This window comes from Papaver somniferum, chromosome 2, assembly GCF_003573695.1.
Source record: "Papaver somniferum cultivar HN1 chromosome 2, ASM357369v1, whole genome shotgun sequence".
NCBI classification, from domain to species: domain Eukaryota; kingdom Viridiplantae; phylum Streptophyta; class Magnoliopsida; order Ranunculales; family Papaveraceae; genus Papaver; species Papaver somniferum.
The window spans coordinates 211,689,499-211,711,574 of NC_039359.1; the positions used below are offsets into that span (position 1 = coordinate 211,689,499).

Sequence of the window (22,076 nt, forward strand, 5' to 3'; positions counted from 1 at the left end):
ACTGAAATTTTTCATTGTGTGTTTGTGTATGTTTGTAGTGATAGTATGGATTATGGTTTGAAAGATCTGGTGATTCATTATGGTGGGCGTTGGCCGCCTGAATTTATGTTATTTGGGGGTTTGCACTTCTTCGACTATATGAATGGCCGTGAATTTCGTTATAAGAATTTTGATGGTAACTATTTGAGTATGATAGATCTTATTGCTGGTATGGGAGACAGGTTGAATGGTCTGGGAGGGGTGATTACTTTTCAATATTTGGATGGTGGTTTTTTATTGGACATAGATGATGAACCAGACTTGCTGAGGTTTTGGACTGATTCAGATAAAGAAGAAGGCATTCCTGAAGTACATTTGTTTATGATTCATGTTGATCCTATTATGAATCTCTAGGGGGTACTGCAAATTAGCTATCTTTATTGAGGGGGAAACGCAAAATCCCCCTTTAAAGTTCTTTCCGTATATACCTTCTTCAGTATTCTTGTTCTCCATCTACACAGTGCTCGCAGTGTAAACATATTCTTCAATGTTGGTAATGAGGAAAAAAGAGCCGTTGGTAATACACGTGGCGGTCTAGATAAATCTGTGCGGTTTTACTTTGACCGCCGACGGATCTAATTTCTTACCATATAAATTCAGCTATTCCCATCTTCAGATTCACATCTTCTTGTTTCTTTGTTTATTTTTAAAACTCTTAATCTCTCAATCTATTAAAAAATGTCTGCTTGAATTCATGGTCCTAAATTTACTCAAGAGGAGGATTTAGCTATATGCAAAGTCTACGTTTTTCATAAGGAAAAAAAATGTTATACGTGATCAAGACATGTCGGACGTGTCTTTTTGGTAGAACATGTTCACAATGTTCGTCTTACAAATACGGAACCCCGGAAACCGAGATGCTCGTGGTTTGTATCTTCATTTTCATTCAATAATCGTGTTGTCACGCAATTCTTTGATCATGTAAGGGAAATTGATCGGGAAAAATTTGTCGGTGTAATTGAAGTTGAAGTGATCCAAATAACTCTGGATAATTGGGAGGAAACTCACGTCAAACATTTTCTTTAATTATGAAGCTTGTTTCCGCATTCTTAAAAATGGTCTATCTCAATCACATATGTATTACATCACAAGGGCTCTCCCTATCTTTACTATGGAAGAAGATGTTACTCTTATTCGATGCTGGGTAGATAATTATAACGAGAAATATGACCAGTAAATATTTTTGGGAAAGAGTGTTGCAAAGGTTTCTAGCGTTTCGAAATGAATATATAAGCAACCGAAAAAGCCTAAAACTAAGATTTTCATTCATCAAGATATTATACAAAATTTTTATGGATGGTTCAGCGTAGTACTTCTGGATTGTCCAACGAAGAATTGATGAGTATATCTTAATACCTTTGTCCTCATTAAGCTACTGCAACATTGTTTAATCAAAATCATATTTGAAATAACTTGTTGTTTACCTGTTTTTCAGAAAACTATAGCTCAAACAAAGTTTACCGAAGAAAACGAGTGAGAGATTAAGCATTTTGAATGCTATGAACTCTATAAGGTTCATGTCGTTGGATTAGATGTAGTTTGATGTTATTGTTGTCGTTACTATATTTATAATGTTAACAAGTATCACTTAATATAAAACGGAAGTCTAATTTAAGGTCTAAATATTTTCATTAATTAATATTACATCCACTTCTTTTAGAAGATATAAACTTAGACAATAATAAAAACTAAACTAACAACTTCAATAAAAATAAAGTACAATCTTTGGCAAAATTTTATCTTCATTTGACGTATCTTCCATTCCACGCACTCATGAACTGTTTCCCCTTTGTTTTTGAATTTTTTTGTTGTTAACATTCAAAATGAGAGCATTTTTTTCCTTTTGGCGTAACATTTTCTTGGATTAACTTCTAAAACTTGCAATTCCCTTTTATTTTTTTCAATCTTTTTGAAACTTCCACATACCTTAGCTTCAAGTTTTGCATCGCAAAAAATTGTTATATCCTTTTTAGACATTTCATTTGATAAATATTAAACATTGAACTAAGAATTTGAAATAGATTAATAGAGAAAATTCAAGAGAAATGAATTTTGGTGTGAGTGGAGTGTTTGAAGTTGGTGGTAATTTATAGTGCTTGACCGTTTTGACTTTTGAAAAAGTAGCCATTGGCAGTTGGTTCTCGCTCGCCGGCGAGTTTCCTTCGTTTGCGAGGTTTAACCCGTCAGCAGATTTACTGCACCCGCACGTATCACGATGCCCACCCAGTACTTTTACCATAATGAAAATTACAGTTTGCACATCCACCTGGCTGATTAAACTTTTGAGTTTGGCAATTGGTATAGGAATGGCAGCAAGAATCAAAACATATCGGTAATCAGAATAATTAATCTGTTCACCAGGTCAACAAATGCAATAATTGATAATAACATATAGTTGATGAAAAATGTGATCCAGCCATCCAGGACTCCGGATCCTCTGTGACTAAATATAGATTTATTTTAATTTTTCTGAAATAACGTAAGCATAATAAAGAACAAATAGGGATAGGGATAGGGATATGGATTTATTTTATTTTCTTTGATGAAGCAAATATGGATACAATAATTTAACTAATCTTTCTCGTTTATCTATATAAAGAGCACGTCCGGATCCTGTTTCAATCGCATACTACCATTAAACTACTCCTCGTTTAATCAAATCTTCTCTTTTTCAGCTTCTTCCTTATCTTTCTTACACTTCTCGTAAGACATAATCTTATTTATTTTTCCATGGGAACTGTGGATGCAATGAGTTCTCATGGAGAATATTTAAAAGAGATTGAAGTGAACATTATTGATAGGAAACTAGTAGTAGTAGAAGAAGAACCAGAGAATATAAGGGCCATTAAAGCATCCGTGAAGGTGTTATTGGAAGGGTTAGGAGAAGATTCTAATAGAGAAGGTCTTATTAAGACACCTCTTCGGGTTGCTAAAGCGCTCTTAGATGGCACTAGAGGTACACCTTTTTTCTTTATTTTGTACCAGAGGTACACTGAAAGTTCCTTCATTAATGTACTCATAAACTTCAATTTTACTATTTGTTTCTTTGTTTCGAACAATGTATGCTATTTGTTGTTATGAGATTCCCATTGATCAGTCTGCAATCCAAGTAGCCGGCCGTCTAAGCAGACAGCCAACAATTTCTGTGTTGCGGTCATGACTAATTTTTACCTGTCAAAATGAAATACATTTGGAAATAAGGAGAATAATCCTGCATAGACGAGTTTCCACGTCTTATGATACCGATCAGATAGATTGAGATATCACTCTTAATCACTAGGAGATACTAGTTAGGGTATACGCTTTTGACCTTTAACATAGATCTCACTTTGTTGTTGACAGCTAAATTTCCTAGTTGTCTGGTCACTGATATGTTTGGTGTTAAGCTTCTTTCACTTTTAACTTTATGTTCCGTAAATACTAGTATAAAGTATCAAAAATATCGAATGTCATATTTGGGTTTCGGTTGGGTAATTTTTATCACTTCTTATTAATTGCAATAATATTATTATAAATATATTTATAAAATCAGTCATTACATTCGTGTAATGAATTGGTTGGGAGCCTAGTACAAACTTAGGCACCAATACTTTTCTAAATCTCAATCCTTATCCAATTTAGATTTTTTTTCTTTGCTGAAATTTAAATATTATTTAAATTTAATGGTTTTCTGGAACAATTTTCAAAGAGTTCATAATATATTATATATATATTTTTTAAAATTTTATTTTATTTTATTTTAATGAGTTTCTTTTTCTTATTTTCTTTTTATTTTAACAATGTGAGTACAGTAGAACCTCTATATATTAATAACCTCTACATATTAATAAAAATTTATGGTCCCAACTTGGGCCAGTTAGAAATAATAATAACCTCTTCAGTTTAATATTAATCATTTTTTCCAGTTCCTCCTTAAAGAATTTACCTCCAAATAATAATAACCAGTACTATATTAAAAATATATATATCTAGTTAAATTAAATTTATGATTAAAAAAATACTTATGTATAGTTGTTTGAGAAAAAGAAGTAATTTTTTTGAATTACTACAACATTTTTTAACTTGTGGATGCGTAATATCTCATCAACATAGACACCTTCATGTGAAGCCAAAATATTTCCAACTTGTCGAGCATGTTTGAAGCTTCTTGGAACTACAAATTCCAAGATATATAATGCACTTGTATATTGGAACTACAAAAATATACATACATCTTTTGAATACCACAACAAATACACTGCGCATACATTGAACTAGATTTTTTACATTTTTTATGGCTACCTCTCTATATTAATAACCTCCCTAAATTAATAATTTTGTGGATGCCCAAAAATACTAATATAGAGAGGTTCTACTGTGATTCTTTCCCAAAGAGCTAATTGCCACTAAAAATTATTTCTATTTTTATTTTAAAATCAAGGAGAAATATGAGTAAGTAATTATTTTTATATTCTTGTGCGAAACTAAAAATGATTTTGAATTTTGGTTTTAAACATTTTGGATCTCTTTATCTGATATTTTAAACAAAGAAAAAGAATTAATATTTGATCATATAACGGAATTTGGTAAAGTCAATTAAGTTTTCCCCGGAATCTTATTTTTTGTATACCTCGGGTAAAGTAGCTTCAAAGGTTTAAGAAGCATATTGAAAGAGTAAATTTTTGTTTTTTGTTTTTTTTTTTACCTAGGAGCTACATTGAAATATCAAATATAGTACTTGCTTATTTGTTAATCATGTATGATGTACCAACCGTATGAATGTAGTGATTTCTCAATAATTTTCTGCAAATTAAATGACCTTGCGAAGTTAAATGAAATTGTCATTAAACATTGAGCATTTGTTATCTTTTTGATTCAGCTGTGTAATTTACTCGTCTCATTTGCTGACATCTTTTCATTTGATTAATTGGTTTCTCCAGGTTACAAACAAAATGTTAATGATATCGTCCAAGGTGCTTTGTTCCCGGAAGCTGGTCTAGATAATGCAGTTGGCTATGCGGGAGGTGCAGGCGGGCTCGTTGTTGTTCGAGACCTCAACCTTTTCTCGATCTGTGAATCTTGTTTACTACCTTTCCAAGTTAAGTGCCATGTCGGATATATTCCTTCTGAAGAACGAGTAGTGGGCTTAAGTAAACTCTCGAGAGTTGCAGATGTTTTCGCCAAAAGGCTTCAAAGTCCACAGCGATTAGCAGATGAAGTATGTTCTGGTTTGCAAAGTGGAATCAGACCAGATGGTGTTGCGGTTGTCCTCCAGTGTTGGCACATCCATTCACCTGAAGTTGAGATTAACTGTACTAGCCCTCATTCTTTATCTTCTAAACAAGACATTCAAGGATGGGAGAAAATTTTGGTCAGTTCTAGTTCAGGAATTCTTGAGAATCAAAATGGAGATTTTTGGGTTGATTTTACTTCTCTTCTGAAGTTTAGAGGCGTAGATGTTGAAAAGGCTCGTACCCAACCTTCCATCAATCGTTATTGGTGTCCATATAGGCATCTTCATGCAAGCTGCAATGGTCATTCAACGCCGGAAGGAAATCCTTTGATTCATAGGGCGCCGTGCAAAACAGAATCTCCGCTTTATGCCATGCAAAATGCTGTATCCATGATGATTCAATCTCTTGGTGATGACCCATCAAGGAAAGAACTTTTGGGAACCCCTCACCGGTTTGTGCAGTGGCTAATGAACTATAAGAAATGTGATCTGGAATCGCATATGAAGATGAATGGCGGTGGTTCCGTTCAAGTTCAAGATGAATTTTGGTCTGAATTAAACATCCCACTGCAATCTTTATGCGAACATCATCTTTTACCGTTTCACGGTATGGTTCATGTAGGATACTTCCATTCAAAAGGAGCCGAGCCCATTAAGAGGTCAACGTTGCAGTCAATAGTAAATTTCTTTGGCTGTAAACTTCAAGTGCAGGAAAGGTTATCAAGGCAAATAGCAGAAACGATTTCTTTAATTTTAGGTGGAGACATAATGGTGGTTGTTGAAGCGAACCACATTTGTATGATATCCAGGGGGATTGAAAAAGTGGGAAGTAGTACAGCAACGATAGCTGCACTAGGTCGATTTTCAAATGGCCCGACGGCTAAAGCTACATTTCTCCACTCTATTTCAAATGCTACATCTGCATAAGGAAAGTGATGAGTTCCAATGACTACTCATTTCCTAATACCTCATTTTTTAGTTCACTGTTTAGTAATCTCTTTTCTATATATGATCCTTTTTTATACTTTCTTTGGTGTCTGCAAATATAAGACATAGCCAGAGTAAAGTTTAAACGGGAACTTAAAGACAAAGAAAGGAAGGGGATCTGGGTTTAGCTGATGACTGAAGATAGCGAGATTCTGGGTGTTCGCATTTTTCTTTTTTTCCTCCTGGGTTCTAAGTAGTCAAACTCGCGAAACCCTGCCGAGGACAGCCGAGTTTCACTGAGGAAGTCCGTGTATCACCAGATTTGTGTGGTTTTATTTGAAGTTTTACTTGTTTGTTTGTATGGAATGACTCCTTTAAGGTTGAAATGCATGCTAGGTTGGGTTTGTTTTAATGGTATTGGTTTTGCATAAATGGCATTAGTAATGCTTATAATTTTATTTTTCTTACGTAAAATATAAGTCATGTTGGTAATAATATATATGATTAGAGAATTTAGAGTGACTCTCTAGGCTCTTCTGAGTCTAGCAGAGTATTCACGAATTATTCAACCGAGCTTTTTACACCTCACTCCTTACTCCCAACCGAGTAATATGAGGAGGGAGTTCGACTACTTTGCTTGTGTTGTCCTATACACTGTAAACGAAACAATTCCATTGAAAGAAATGAAATACTCCATCAGTCCGCTCTATATAGGCGGAGGTGATCGTTGTCTCACATATTAATTATCGTAACGATTATCTTCAGTTTTCAGTTCCATTTCTGCTTGCTTACCATTTTTTTTTTTACTTGAAGCAGCTTTCTTATAGCTTACTACGGTTCGGGTAGTATTTGTTGGAAGTTAAACCAAGATATGGTGATTTGGTTCGTGGATCAACATATGATGTTGATCCAGTCCAAGTGGATCAACTGCTGCAGTTGACGCAGTCAAGTTGGATCAATACTCGTTGTTGACACACTGTGCGATATTTGGAAGTTCGGGTTAACTAGAAGAGCAAGTTGTGTCGGTTGCTTGTTTTAGAGTTTACTATGTTTAGAGTTTCTTTGTGTTTCTAAAAATGTTCTTTATTTAGAGTTTGATTTTATTAAGTAAGTACTTTGAGTGATCATCAAGTTCGTAAGACTATAAATAAGCTGTTAAGCCATGAATTAATGTACACCGAATTTGATTCTCAATGTAGTCTTTATTTGCTTCCTCATGTGCTCTCCTCTCTCTTGCTCGATCCTACTTTTGGTATCAGAGCAAGGTGAGAGGAAGAGAGGGGAGAGGGAAAGAGTCAGAGAGTCGTTTAAAGAAAAATTGTGAGAAGTTTGAAGGTGCTGCGTTGCTGTTCTTAATGTTCGTGAAGGATTTGTTCGTCTGAGTCTTGAAGTAAAAATAAAAAAGAAACAAGGTCGAAAGTTAGGGTTCTAAAAAAAGTGATGCTGTCATCTGTTGCGAAGCAAAATAGAGAAGATTGCAGTAACGGTGTTGGTAACTGTTCAACAAAGATCGAATCTGTTGATACGAAATCAATACAGAAAACGAAAGGGAGTTTTGCTGCTGTTTTTTCCGTGTAGCAGACGAGAACGTTTTTACAGTTTTCAGGGAAAAAATAATGTCGTGCATGCTATGGCTACAATATTTTGTTGCCTAGGGTTATAACCCGAGTTCGAAGATGAATGGTCAAAAAAAAAAAAGACTAATATTCACGACTGTTTTAGGAGAGCTGGAGATCGTGAAATTTGTGAATTTGATATCAGTTAGAAAGAAGACAAGATTGACGAAGATTGATGTTATGGCTTGTCTAAGATATTCGTGAGCTCAATTTTACAAAACAGGATGCTGTGGTAATCAATGATAAAAGATGTTGATGCTCGACTCTGTTCGGGTTATCATGCAAGGTTGAATACAATAAAAAAAAGCCGTGGAGTCTGCTGCCATTGATGTTGCAGAGAAGGTTCGATGATGAAGACTGGAAGGGTGTTGTTTCTTTGATCATCGTGATTACTTTGACGGAAGTGACAGGGAATAGGAGTTGGAGCTTGGCAGTGAATGGCTGATGAAGGTTCTCTGCTAATCGGTCATGACGTTGTTACTGTATGGTTCTGCTTGTTGTCGAGAGAAGAAGAAGTATTTGTGATTGCTACAACAACATCGAGATGAGTAAAAAAAAAGGGTTATTTTGTTTTTGGTACTGTTTTGACCAACTTTGTTGTTTGGTCCAACATTTGTTCAGCTTGGTGTTTGGTACTTGGATATGACGTTGACCCGCGTGGACTCGGTTTGACCTTGACGTGTCCACTTATCTGTTAATTAATTAGAAAATTACTAAAAGAAAATTAAGTTTAGTAACAATGACCTGCTATGTCCTAACGTTACACGTGTACCCTAAAATCTATCGACTCATCTTATCTTCACCCGACCGAGAAGATAAGTTTTCTTTTCTCTTCCTTCTTTCTTATTCTTCTTCTCTCGTTCGTTTTTTTTCTTCTCCTCTGCTCGAGTTCTGTTAATGGCGATTGATGCTGTTGAGATGAGTTTGTGATGAGAAAGATCAATTTAGGTACTAGGTGTTATTGCTGAGGATGAATCGATGATTTACAAAGAAGGTGTTTAGAAATTGAAATAGTAAATCACAGAGAATCAGAATTAGGGTTTAGGTCGAATTTGAGAAGTGAATTGAGTTTTTAATGAAAGAAGAATTGATGGGTTCTTATTAATTTAGTGAGATGAAGTGGTTTTGATGATGAATTGAAGAATTTAAGGTTTTGAGATTGATTGCGAGTACATGTTGAAATTGATAAGTGATTCGGGTTGTTGTTGACGGGAGATGGGTTTGGTTGAATTGAGGGGTTGAATGGATGTCTTGAACTCGAATTGGGGAGTAAGAATCGATCTAGGGTTCATCTGAGGGTTGATGGTGATGATGGAGACTTAGGATTTTTATATGAGATCGAGAAGAGAAGACTAATATCAGAAATTAGAAGTTAGGGTCAGCAGATATGGAATGGGTTCTGGAGATGGATGTGTAAGTGATAGAGAAATGGGTTAGATTGAAGTTTGAAATCAAATTAGGGATTCCGTTGATCCTTTCCGTTCTTCCCAAATTAGAATTAGGGTTCTCTGCATTCAAGGATGATGGTTGTGGTTGCTGATTTATCTTCTATTTTGATAAGGTTGTGGAGATTTAGAATTAGGGCTTGATTTTGGATTATGAATTGAATGGATTTTGAATCTTGATAATGTAAGGAAGAATGGGTTGGTCTGTAATGAAGTTGAAAGGGATTGAAAATGAGATGCTGTAGAATTCAAGGGTTTGAGATGAAGATGATGGTGTTGTGGATATTGTGGTTTGAATGAGAATTCAGGGAGAATATTTGAGAAACCGAATATACTTTTTTGAAACTGATATGGGTTGAATTGGTGGAGCTAGTATGATTTCAGTATGAACAAGAAGATGGTGTTGTGGCTATGTGATTGGAGTTACATTGAGATGTATTCGAGCTGTTGTTGAAGTAATTAGGGAATATGGGTATGTTTGGAGAGTGAAATCAGCTGGAAGATGCTGCTGCAATGGATGTTTGTGAGCTGAATGCAGGTGATGCTGCAGCTGTGGGCACTCGAAGTGGTATTGTTGTTGAACTGAAATGGTAAGAATGGATTTAGGAAATTTTGTATCGCAGTTGTTAGCTTGAGAAGGTATTAGTGTAGATGAGGATGAAGGGATTGAGCTGATTTGCTTTGCCGAGAACAGTTTCAAAATCAAAACCCCAAATCCATCTCACTGTAACCAAGGGTTTGATCTTGAGCAGGACGGTATTCGTTTAAGCATGTAGTACAAGATTTTCTAACCTCAAATTGTTGTTTCTGATGCTTTATTTAATTTATTTACGGATCGACAGAGGATTAAAATGATTGTGTGTGATTATTTCAGTCACGGTGTTAACTAAATAGATTTTATTTTTATTTTTCAAATATTAATTAAACAGAAGTCAAGACTTAACGGGTCAACGTGGGTCAATGTCATATCCAAGTACCAAACACCAAGCTGGACAAATGTTAGACCAAACAGCAAAGTTGGTCAAAACTTGAGTACCAAAAACAAAATAACCCAAAAAAAAAAGATGTCGAGATAATGTTGTTGCCAGTTAATGGAGATAAACTAAGATTAAGAAGGTTACTTGTATCTGTTAGGAGTTCGAGGCTGCGATGATCATGAAGATCAACAATAGAAGAAATACGAACTGAGTTTGTAGCTGCTCGAGTTTAAAACAGAGGAGGAGTCTGTGGTGTCGTTGAAAGTTAGTAACAATTTGGGTGTTACTAAAGGTTAATGTCACAGTTAAGTGTTACTGAAGAATTGTTACAGAAGAGTAACAAAAGAAAGTGTCACGGTTTGTGACTGTAAGCGTGACAAAGGTCAAGAAGTGTGACAGTTTGATAGCAGAAGCGTTACAGAAAGCATATTTGATGTTGGTTGAGGTAAGACGCTTTGGGTGAGTGGTTGATTCGAAGGGTTAAACTATGGATTCGAAATAGACGCAAGAGAAGATCAAAGTTGGTATTGCAGTCAGTGAGAACTGGTACAGTTTGATGAAGTTGATCGAATTCAGAAACTTAGAATCACAAAGAAAGTTGGGTGGTGATGTTTGAGATTAAGGGAGGATGATAGGAGTTTAAGCTCAAACATGTTAAGCTTAACTGTGGTTGAAGAGTTTGTGAGAGAAACTTGGAAATCCTACAAAGTGTGGCAGACTTTGTGTTAGTTATTGCTTGTGGCAGAAGCGTAACAAGAGAAACATTGTGAGAGAATCTTGAAAAGAAAAGAAGTGTGAAGGTTTCGTAACAATAGCGTGACTGGAACAAAGAAACTAAGAAGAAAAGAAGAAACAACAACAAGGTTGTGAAGAAAGAGAAGTTAATCACCAAGTGGTGATGAGAGAGTGTTGAGTTTGAGACGTCACAAGGTTGTGAGCGTGAAACAAGATTGTAGGCGAGTAAAGTCTACAAGTTTTATGAAGTAATCCCAGTGGGGATTTGGCTTAGAGAAGCGAAGAAATTCCAGTGTGGAATTTGTTAAGTTTTAACAACAATAGTGGGTTAAACTCCCATGAGTTGTAAACTGAAATGATATTTGTTAATATCGACAAATGACGTGAGCTGGATCATTACAGTAAACTGAAAATGATACATGTTAATATCGACAAATGAGGTGAGCTGGATCATTACAGTAGTGATAAAGAATAAACAAGAGATAAGTTTGAGGTACAATGCTCAGTGAATAAAGTTGAAGATGAGCTACAATGCTCAATAATGAGTTAAAGAATTTGGCTTTATGTTTGGTTAGCAAGTTGTATAGAGCACAATGAGGTGTTTCTAGCTTGTTAAGGTTTGTGTTCCGCTGCGATGAAGAAGAATGTGAAGTGAGTGTTTGATGATTTATGTGAAGAATATTGGTTTGTGAATTGAGTTTGTTAATGATGACGGAATTCTGGAATGAGAAAAGAAAATAACGTGTTAACGGTTATCAGTAGAAGAAGAGGAATGGTAAATGATAAAAGACAAGAACGAGTTAACGTTTATCAATGGAAGAAGAGGGTTACGGAATTCTCGTTGAATGATATCTTGGTTTAAGGGAGGATGTTGGAAGTTAAACCAAGATATGGTGATTTGGTTCGTGGATCAACATATGATGTTGATGCAGTCCAAGTTGGATCAACACACGCTGTTGACATACTGTGCGATATTTGGAAGTTCGGGTTAACTAGAAGAGAAAATTGTGTCGGTTCCTTGTTTTAGAGTTTTACCATGTTTAGAGTTTCTTTGTGTTTCTAGAAGTGTGCTTTATTTACAGTTTGATTTTATTAGGTAAGTACTTTGAGTGATCATCAAGTTTGTGAGACTATAAGTAGGATGTTAAGCCATCAGTTAATGTACACCGAATTTGATTATCAATGTAGTCTTTTATTTACTTCCGCATGTGCTTTCCTCTTTCTTGTTCGATCCTACAGTATTCAATATGATAACGATTTCCATTCATTATTTTAGATTTTTGAACCAGTGGTGCTGCAAGTTATAAAACATATGAATCATTGTGTACGACGAGATAATATCATGTTAATTATTGTGAGATGTGCTTTCTCAATAGGGTATAAGTCAAGCCTCCAACTATTCAGAACATAGATGTGTTAGTCACTATCTAGTAGAAAAGATGGGAGGTCTCCAATTGCTATCATAAATTTCACTCCTGGAGTCATAATTTAATGTTGAGAAAATTGCAGAATTCATGGTAGACAATATAGTCTTTCCCCCTTTTTTCTTGATTGTATGGCATTTGCTGAACGAAAAACCCAAAAAGAAATGTACCATCACTGCACCCTGTCTTTTTTTTAAATTTTTTTTTGATCGTTAAAGAATTTGGTGATGTTAAGTTTCCATGCTTAGGTCACTCTTATGATAACAAAATAACTTTACCACTATGCTACACTGACATCGACCGGTTGTGGTACTTTTTGTTCTCATACATGCACAATTTATATAGGATAATGCTTTGTTACATAAAGTTGTAAAAAAAATTAATCTTTTGAATTGCACGTTCCTATAAAATAATTTCGCCGAAAATCAAATCAAATCCTTTTGATATGTGATCAGTATAGTTCAATTCTTTGATAACCTTCTGTTCACACTAATTATAGACAAATGTGCATGTCATCTATGACCATGCATGACATGCACATTCGGCTTTCCAATCTATACGGTTTAATTTGACATCCACATATACAACCATCAAAGTTGTTTTAAAGTAGTTAGTGCTAGCGAAAAGATTAAAGGCGATTTTTCCTCTTTTTCGTTCTCCATGGCTTCTAGCCATGATTCCTCTTCCATTCTTCTTTCAACCCCTACTCCGCCTGCAGAATCTTCTAATCTTGCTAGTTTATCAATGGAAAATATTGGGTTTGGGGATTTTCCACCTTTGGGGGGCATTAGAGACCCTAAACCTAATTCTACCTCCAAAATCAATTTTTAATTTGAATCAATCTCAGAAATTTTTAAGCTATGCTGGATGTCTTGGTAACAACAATCTTAAAGCATTCACATCAACCAAGCTTTCATTTGATGAAGCTAAGGAAATTGATGGAGTTTCTACAGCTGTTTTCAATTTAGGTGAACTCAAATCTCACTTTTCTGATTGTGAATCTTATGTAGTAAGTTATTTTGTGGGAAAGAAACTTCAATTCCCTTTTGTTAAAGAAAGCTTAATATCTCAGTGGACTTTGAAAGGTGATTTCTCCATGACTATTCATGGAGAGCAAGCTTTTTTGTTCAAATTTGCTCAAGAAGAAGACAAGATTAAGGTGTTAGAATTGGGTTTTGTTTTCATATCTAGGAAACTCTTTCTGATTCGTCCCTGGTCCATTACTCTGGAGCGAAACATCGATGATATTACCTCAGTTCCGGTATGGATGAACCTCAGGCAGTTGCTCCTTTATCTTTGTAATGCATTAGGTTTATCTAGGATTAATAGTATTGTGGGTACTCCAATCATGACCGATACTCCAACAACTTTGAAAACTAGGATGTCATATGCCAGGGTTTTGGTTGAAGTTGCAGCTGACTGTGAGTTCCCATCTGATTTGCATATTCAAGTGGATAATGTAAAACTGGTAGTGAAGGCTGAGTATCCTTGGCAACCTAATGCTTGTTCTCACTGCAAGACTTTTGGGTATTCAGAGGCCAAATGTAGCTTAATTCCTAAGCCTAAGGAAAACTTCTTTCCTGTAATTTAAACTCCGGTTAATCCTGAAGTTGTAGTCAATCAAAGAAATGCAGAATTGGTTGTTAACACAAAGGATAGAGCTGAGGACAGATTCGAGAAAATCCCTCTTGTGGTGGAAACTCAAGCAACAATTGAGGTCACAGGTGAAAGAGAGCAAACATTTGATGCGGTCACTGGTGAAAGAGACCAAACAGATGAGATGGAGACGATGATATCTAATCCATCTGATGAAATTTGGCAAAACCCAAAGAAGAAAAAAACTAGAAAAAAAGGAGATAAGACAATGAAGTCTACCTATGTTTTGAATACTTATAGTGTTCTTGACTCTGAACTTCCTTTTGCAAACTTAAGTGATGAAGACAGCCGGAGGAAAAAGGGCAAGATGTAGATGCTCTTCGCAAGTTCTCTGCACTGTTGGGAGCACCTAGTGGGGCGTTGGAAGAGAAAAGAATGGATATATTCACGGATTTAACTCACAACTACCAAAAGACTAGGGAGGAGAAGGAGCTTGAAAAATTGGGTTCAAAAAGTGAACTGAGCATTGAGTTGCTTGGAAGAGGACATAGAAAATCAAAAAAGAATAGATTTTGATTTTCTTTGTTGTTTCTCAGCAATTTGGTTTATAGGCTAGCTTGTTATCCTTTTGGATTTTTTTGTTGTTTGATCTAGGCTCTTGCTAGGGTCTTGTTTGCTCTGTTATGAGCTTTATATTTCTTTTCTTTTTCATTACTGTATGCTTTTTCTCTTTTTAATATATGGTTTAACCTTTCAAGTAAAAAAAAAAACGATAGAAGTAGACGTTAAACTTGCTAAGAGCCTCTCCAATAAAATGTGTGTGAAGGAAAAAATCCTAATCCATATAGGATACATTACCATATTTATAAAAAATCATCTCCAACCCAACGATGTGAAGATGATGTGGCAAAAAAAAAGTTAGACGTCCTCTAGGTGAACCTCTAGTTTTAGACATTCACTTAGAGGATGTCTTCCTATCATAGTCACACTTTTGTTAATAAAAATCATTGAAAAATAAATATGGAAAGGATATTAACCAATTCTATGCCTACAAATAAGTAAACAAATAATAGAAAACTTTATGGGTTAGAGATAAAACTTTATCGTTTTCTAATATTTAGGATTATATACTCAAAAGATGTCTTAGAAATGATGCCACATATGAAATATTCACATTCACCATTGGAGAAGCATAAAAGAGTTTCACAAAAGCATAACGTGTTGTGTTGCTTCTGATCAAAAGGAAAATATAGTATGCCATATGCCCCTTTTTCGGTTCCTTCTAGAGGCGTACACTCCAAGCGAGCTACACGGAAATTCGGATAATTAACAACCCTGAACAACATACTGCTCATATAGAATCTATAAAATCCAGACAATGAGATTGTTTTCAATGAAGCATTAACTATTGAAGAAAGAGAACAAGGTATCCAAGAGATACATAACTTGCAGATTGGATAGATAATGAGATTTTCAAAGATTTTGATGTGCTGGTCCGTGAGCAAGAGGAGCAAGTTTGTAACTATTGGAAATCCAGTAGTACACCCAAAAGGAAAGTAACCAACATCTAAGACATGTTTAATAATATGAACCCCAAAATATTTATTGATGAATTATACAAAGAAATCAAAGTACAAGTTCTTAAACACAAGGAAACCCTAATCTCCTCTAAGCAAATCTCTCCCACTCAACTAAAATATCTCTCTCACATCTTTCCCAAGGACCTCTACTTTTAGGCCAACTAACCCTAATGGAGTACAACTCATTTTACTCCGCTACATTCTCGCAAAGGTACCCTTTACTTCGCCCGTATCATTTTCTATAAAGTTTTTCCCTTTCTTTCGCTATCCTCACATGGGCTTGTCGGGACACCTATCTCTTTTCTTGCTCCGTAATTTATCTACTTCGTGACTTATCTTTTCAACCAAGTTAGCTTATTTCTCTTATCTTCATTTCGCAGTTAGTGTCTTGTAGGGCACTACATTGATCCTTCGTAACTCATATTCCCCCTGGAGATTACTTTGTGATGAGATACTATATCTCACAAAGATGATACTTCGTCGAATAGTCAATAATGGCGACTCTGACCTAATTTGACAAGTCACTGACGAAGATTTTCGGGGCACGGTATAGGATCTTTTGACCGGATTCTTGTGTCTTCCCTATGCCCACGTGGTGATCCATATTTTGGTATCCACATTTTTCCTTTTCTTATTCTTCTTAATCGTGATGAAAGGAGAATAAGAACAGTCTGAAGTTAGATAACCGCCACTCCTCCCCATCAATGCTCTCCACATGGTCCTTTTCCTCGTGTAACCGTTAATCACCGGTTCGTATTCCCCGATCGTGGGTAATTAGGTTTGACCAGGCGTCCCTATAAATACCCCTTTTTCTGACCTCTACCTTCTCCTCTTCCCTTTTATACCTTCTGTAATTTCTGGTTTTGTTTTGTTTTCCTACAATGGCTCCCAAGAAAGTCCCCAGTCCTACTACATCAACAACTTATGAGGAATTTAAAGTCGATCTGCAGAAGCTGGGTATTTCTCTATCTCCGACGGTTGATTCATCTGTTTATCCTCCCATTACCGCAACCAAATCCATGGAACTAAATTACCGATGGATTCATATGGGAACTTGGACTTCTACAAGGATGTTGGTCACCGCCGGTCAATTGAGAGCAAGTCTTTCTTTTCCTCTGTATGACCCGAAGAATCCTTTCTTCTATGAAATTCTAGTGAAGCTTCAGCGAGGTGTTTACCAATTGAGTGGAAACGCTATTCGCCTTGCCAATGAGTTTTTCAAGAGATCTAACGGCGGCCCTTCCCAAATTCCAGACCTGGTTCAAGAATTCGACCTTGCGGATTATAATATTGATTCTTTCTCCACGAATTACGTTGGAAAAGATATGACCACGAGAACCTATCAAGAGTGGGGTGTTAAGCTTTCTCGCAAATCCCCATCCGACTCGTCCAAGGTCCTTCTTTTAGATGTTGTTCCTGTTGGCCCGTCGCGGAACAAATATCTTCGTCTTTATAGCGACGAAGACTGGATGATGTTTCCTCTGGTGGTTGAAGGCCCAATGGTGTGGGGTGTTAACGAGAATGGAAATCCTCGGACTGGTCCCCTCCCGTCACACGCTCATCTCGCCGAATATGAACCTGGTAGACTTTGCTGGCCTAAGAGGTCCAAGGAGGTTAGTTTCACTTTCTTTTGGTTTCCTTGCTTTTCACTTGCACCGTTCCCTAATGTCCTTGTTCTTGTCTCAGTACCTGCTTCCCTCGCCTGGTATGTTGAAGGACCGGTCCCGGAAACTGGTTCAAACACAGGTTTGTATCTCATGGCCTCTCTTTTAGTTGTTTTCCTTATTATTTTCTAACTCTCAATCCTTCAGGAGGGTGAGCCTCAAGAAGCAGAAGGTCCTACTAAGAATCTGAGGAAACGCCAACGCTCCGGGGTTCCTTCTACCACCGCCCAGGTATCTCTTTCCTTCCAAATTTTCTTTCTTCTTCTCTCGTCATACCTTAACCTCGTGGATTTCAGGACGATCCTCCTACCTCTCCTCCTCTCAGAGTCATCGTTATGGCTTGGATTTATACGGAATGACTCAAATTCACTCCTCAGTTTTGCCTCAATTTGGTCCCCCACAGCATCAACAACTCGCGAGAATATTCCGTTGCGAGCTGCTCCTTCTTCGTCTAGAGGTGAACATCAGACCAACGAAGCGGAGGAACCTGGTCTTCTTCCCAACTTGAATTTCATAAGGGAGATTATTAGAGCATAGCTCGGTCAACCTCGTATGCGTTGCTATCTCAAGCATGTTTGTCAATGTTAGTGATCAAAACTTTGAGTCTTGATATGTAGCCTACATAGCTAAGTCTCGGACTAGGATATAAAAGTGTAGTTGAGCTCAAGGATTTCATGGCGATTCATCATACAAAGACGAAGATCTATACAAGGAACCGTGTAACTTCATCAACAAAAAGGTATGTGGAGATTTGAACTTATCTATCACTCAAAAATCTATCTATTCTATCTCCTACTTCTTATGAGACAAAAGTCGTATGCTATATAGACTAGATCATACACATTTGACATTTCGAGTTGAGCATTCATTGCTTATCTTTTTCTCGAAATCATGTGTTGGTAAAGCGTTACGCTTTGATCAAGTTTATCCTCACCTAGTGACGAAAGTCAAGAAAAATTTCAATCACTTTGAGAATTGCTCTGACGTGAATCGCTCTATGAAGAACGGCTACATAGATTCCTCTGAGAATGTCTCAATGATTGAAATGAGAGTTTAGATTACATAACTATGTATTCCTTGAACCGAAGTTTTCGAACTTTGTTGATCAAGAGAAATCAGAAGGATTGTGGAATTGGCTTGCCAAGTCCGCGAACCCAGTCCACAGACTCAGTCCGCGAACTGTCGGAAATTCTCGACCGAGAATTTCTGCTGGATTTTCCAAAACTAGTTTACGTGCTAAGTCCGCGAACTGGTGGAAGTTCTTTTTCCGAGAATTTCTGCTGAGTTTGGAAAACTCAACCGATTAACTTAAGTCCGCGAACTTGTTTGTGAACTTAACAGGTTATGATCTAAAGATGTGCTCTTAACATGATACTTAAATTACTAAGGAATGCTTTATCCAAACCGTGTCTATAAAGTTCATGAGCCGATTCAATCGAATCGAATCATCTTTGTTTCAATTGTGTGTTGTGTAATTACATAAGATCTCACAACAATTGAACAACTCTTTAACTAGTTCATTTGAGTGAATTGAACTAGTTATGGTGAAGAAGAACAAGGTTAATATGAAATACTCATATGGTTAAACTTTTGGGTTACTATGTTGAACCAACATACACGTACACGTTTGGGCACGGTTTTCACAAACCCAGTAAACGTATATCTCAAGTGTGTGTGGCAAGCTAAGTTTTCGATCTAACGGTTGAGAAATTTTAGCTTGAATCTAAATCAGGTTTTCATCTAACGGTGAATATGGATTGCTTTGTAACTAAGGCAAAACCCTGATTTGAAGGCTATATAAAGAAGACATCTAGCTTTGAGAAAAACTAATCCCCACACGTCTGTGTGATACTAGTGCGCTCGCTACTCTCCTTTAACCTTTGGTTTTCTTCTATAAAACCAGGTTAACGACTTAAAGACTTCATTGAGATTGTAAAGCCAGACCGGTACTACTTTTATCATAGTTGTGTGATCTGATCTTGCATCTTCTATCGTACGAGTACAATCGATTGATTGGCTTGAGATCGTTAGAGTTCTCCGATAGGAAAGATAAAGAAGTCACAAACATCTTCATCTCACTGTTTGTGATTCCTCGAAAAACCTCCTGTGTAGTCAGGAAGGATTGTAGAGAGGTGATTGATTAATCTAGGTTGTTCTTCGGGAATATAAGACCGGATTATCAATTGGTTCCTGTTCACCTTGATTTTATATCTTAAGACGGAACAAAACCTAGGTTTATCTGTGGGAGACAAATTTATCCTTTGATAGACTTTTCTGTGTGAGACAGATTTGTTTATTATCAAGTCTGTGATTTTGGGTTGCAGCAACTCTTGGTTGTGGGTGAGATCAGCTAAGGGAATCAAGTGCGCAGTATCCTGCTGGGATCAGAGGCGTAGGAGTACAACTGTACCTTGGATCGGTGGGAGACTTATTGGGGTTCAACTATAGTCCAGTCCGAAGTTAGCTTGGAGTAGGCTAGTGTCTGTAGCGGCTTAATACAGTGTGTATTCAATCTGGACTAGGTCCCGGGGTTTTTCTGCATTTGCGGTTTCATCATTAACAAAATTTCTGGTGTCTGTGCTATTTCTTTTCCGCATTATATTTTATATAATTGAAATAATACATGTTGTGCGTTCGTGATCATCAATTGGAAATCCAACCTTTGGTTGTTGATTGATATTGATTGATCCTTGGACATTGGTCTTTGGTATCGTCCAAGTATTCCTTGTGTTTTGATTAGGACTCGTTGATTTCTATTATCTTGAGTAATATCAAAAAAATAGAGAGATATTAACTCCTTCAGATACTTTTATCTAGATTGAGTCTGACTGTCTAGTTGATTCTCTAGCAAAGTATTTCAGAGTTAGTCCATATAGATTTTTAAGCGAAATATTTGGTGGTGTTGTTAGACCCCCGTTTTTTCAATTGGTATCAGAGCAGGAAAACACGTTAAAGACCTCAAAAGTCTGTGTTTGTGGCGATCTGACTATATGGACGGTAAAGTTTCAATTGACGCTTCACCAGATTTAAAAATTAACCGCAGGAAAAGGTCTGATAAAACTGGTTAATTTTCAAAAGAGATTGGAAGAACAAATCCGGATCTATTCTGGTCTTGTTGCAGAAATTGCAACTCTTAAGGATTTGATATCCAGTAAAAATCTCTCGTTGATTATGAGAGAATCCAGTTGTTCCTTTCTAAAAAATTGTCTTCTTTCAGATAATATAATGCTCAACGATCTTTTCTTGAGAAAACTGATGTGACTAGGAACTATTCAGACAAATGCCAAGGGTTTGGTCTTTATGGATGATCATTTGATCATCCGCGACGACCATGTACGTCGTATTTAAAAAGTCTGAAGGCTGTAAGTAATCCTTGTAAGAATAATGTGCAACCTTGTGTTACTCAAAAGGGACATACAATACTATCAGAAAATTCTGTACAGAAAAGTACCGATGTTATAGGCAGTCTTACTTCTTGTCCTAGTTCCTCTCTTCGATGGTGTAGTGACAGTCGTTCTGGGTCTTTTCTACATGTGTTAGGTGATTCCTCCTTGTGTGGTTCTTCTATCGTCTCCAAACGTGAAAAAGACTCTACAACCAAGACAGAAGGATATCTTTCAATTGGTTGTTATTCGTCTCATCCAGAACCAAGAAACGTTGATGTAACTCTGAGCAACTTCTCTTGGAAAAAATCAATGAATGATGAGTTAGATCAACTTCATAGTCAAGTTGTGTGGAACCATGTATCATGCAAGTCCAATGTCTTTAATGAAGCTTCTAAATGGGTATCCAGGAATAGAGCTGTCAACGGGGCAAGCTAGGGTCAACCCGGCCCTAGCTTGACAAGCCATGGACGGGTTAGGGTCATCCCTAGCCCTAGTACTATTCATGTACAAGCCAAAAACCCCAACCCCAGCCCTAGACGGGTTGTCTCTAACGGGTTGCGGGTTGGCTTTTTAAATGGGGTGGTTGAAACGTAAAATCACTTAAATGTATAAAAAATTTAGTGGGCAGAGGGATCACTACTCCGTAATCCTAAATCAAATGAAATTTGGATTGTATTAAATCATTTAAGGAAATATGAACTTTGATTTCTAGCACAACACCTTAAAATTCTTAAATTAGTAACTTAAAATTCCTAAATTAGTAAGTCACATGAAATTGACGGGTTGGCGGGTAACCCGCGGGTTGACCCTAGCCCGGCTTGTTTTTACTAGGGCTGGATATGACAACCCTAACCAGGCTTGTTTAGACAACAAGCCAAGCCGAGCCGGGTTAAAACAAGCCAAGCTAGGTCCAACCCGCGGGCCGGGTTAGAAATTGACAGCTCTATCCAGGAATGAGGGAGATTGTTTAAACACCTTCATAAATAATATCAGACTCATTTCTCAAGGACACTCACGTGTTGAAGAATTTGAGCATAAGGAAACGATTGTTCCTATGGAATGCTTTTCAGCTTTTCAGCCTACTTATAATTGTCGCAGGTCCTACGTGACAAGTGCTTCAGGGAACAAAAGAAGATGAATCTTTGCACATGTGCCTTACCTTAGAAAGTCACTATGGGATATATAAGGGGAACTTTTTGATCCAATCATGTCTTCCTAACCCTAGACGTTCGCGTCCCCATGTTTGTCTTGAGAAAATGGGGATTTCCGTCTTTTGGCTCAAGAAGTGTATTTTTGGTTATTTTTGTTTTTACCTATATAAATCTCTAAAAATACAAAAGCTTTTGTTTGTCCAAGGTTTCAGTCGTTCACGAACATTGTAACTCAAAAGCTTATGTTCCATGGCACCTGTTACTAGATGCAGCACAAGTAGAAATGCAACTCTGGCAGCTAACGTACGTCGGTGTACTGGGATC

At 36.8% G+C, this 22,076-nt stretch overlaps 1 protein-coding gene across 1 annotated transcript; it reads left to right on the forward strand.

Annotated features, from left to right (window-relative positions):
- Window positions 1–2,685: 2,685 nt before the first annotated feature.
- LOC113354500 (GTP cyclohydrolase 1-like) lies at window positions 2,686–6,539 on the forward strand. The gene is made up of 2 exons (XM_026597816.1): window positions 2,686–2,995; window positions 4,959–6,539. The coding sequence occupies exons 1-2, from the start codon at window positions 2,770–2,772 to the stop codon at window positions 6,176–6,178; spliced, it is 1,446 nt and encodes a 481-aa protein (XP_026453601.1). The 5' UTR covers window positions 2,686–2,769; the 3' UTR covers window positions 6,179–6,539.
- The last annotated feature ends 15,537 nt before the right edge of the window (window positions 6,540–22,076 follow it).

Bases quoted from the DNA above. Each gene is read 5' to 3' on its own strand.
- LOC113354500 (XM_026597816.1), top strand. From the start codon at position 2,770: ATGGGAACTGTGGATGCAATGAGTTCTCATGGAGAATATTTAAAAGAG. The intron at 2,996-4,958 runs GTACACCTTTTT...TGGTTTCTCCAG, and splicing joins GCTCTTAGATGGCACTAGAG to GTTACAAACAAAATGTTAAT.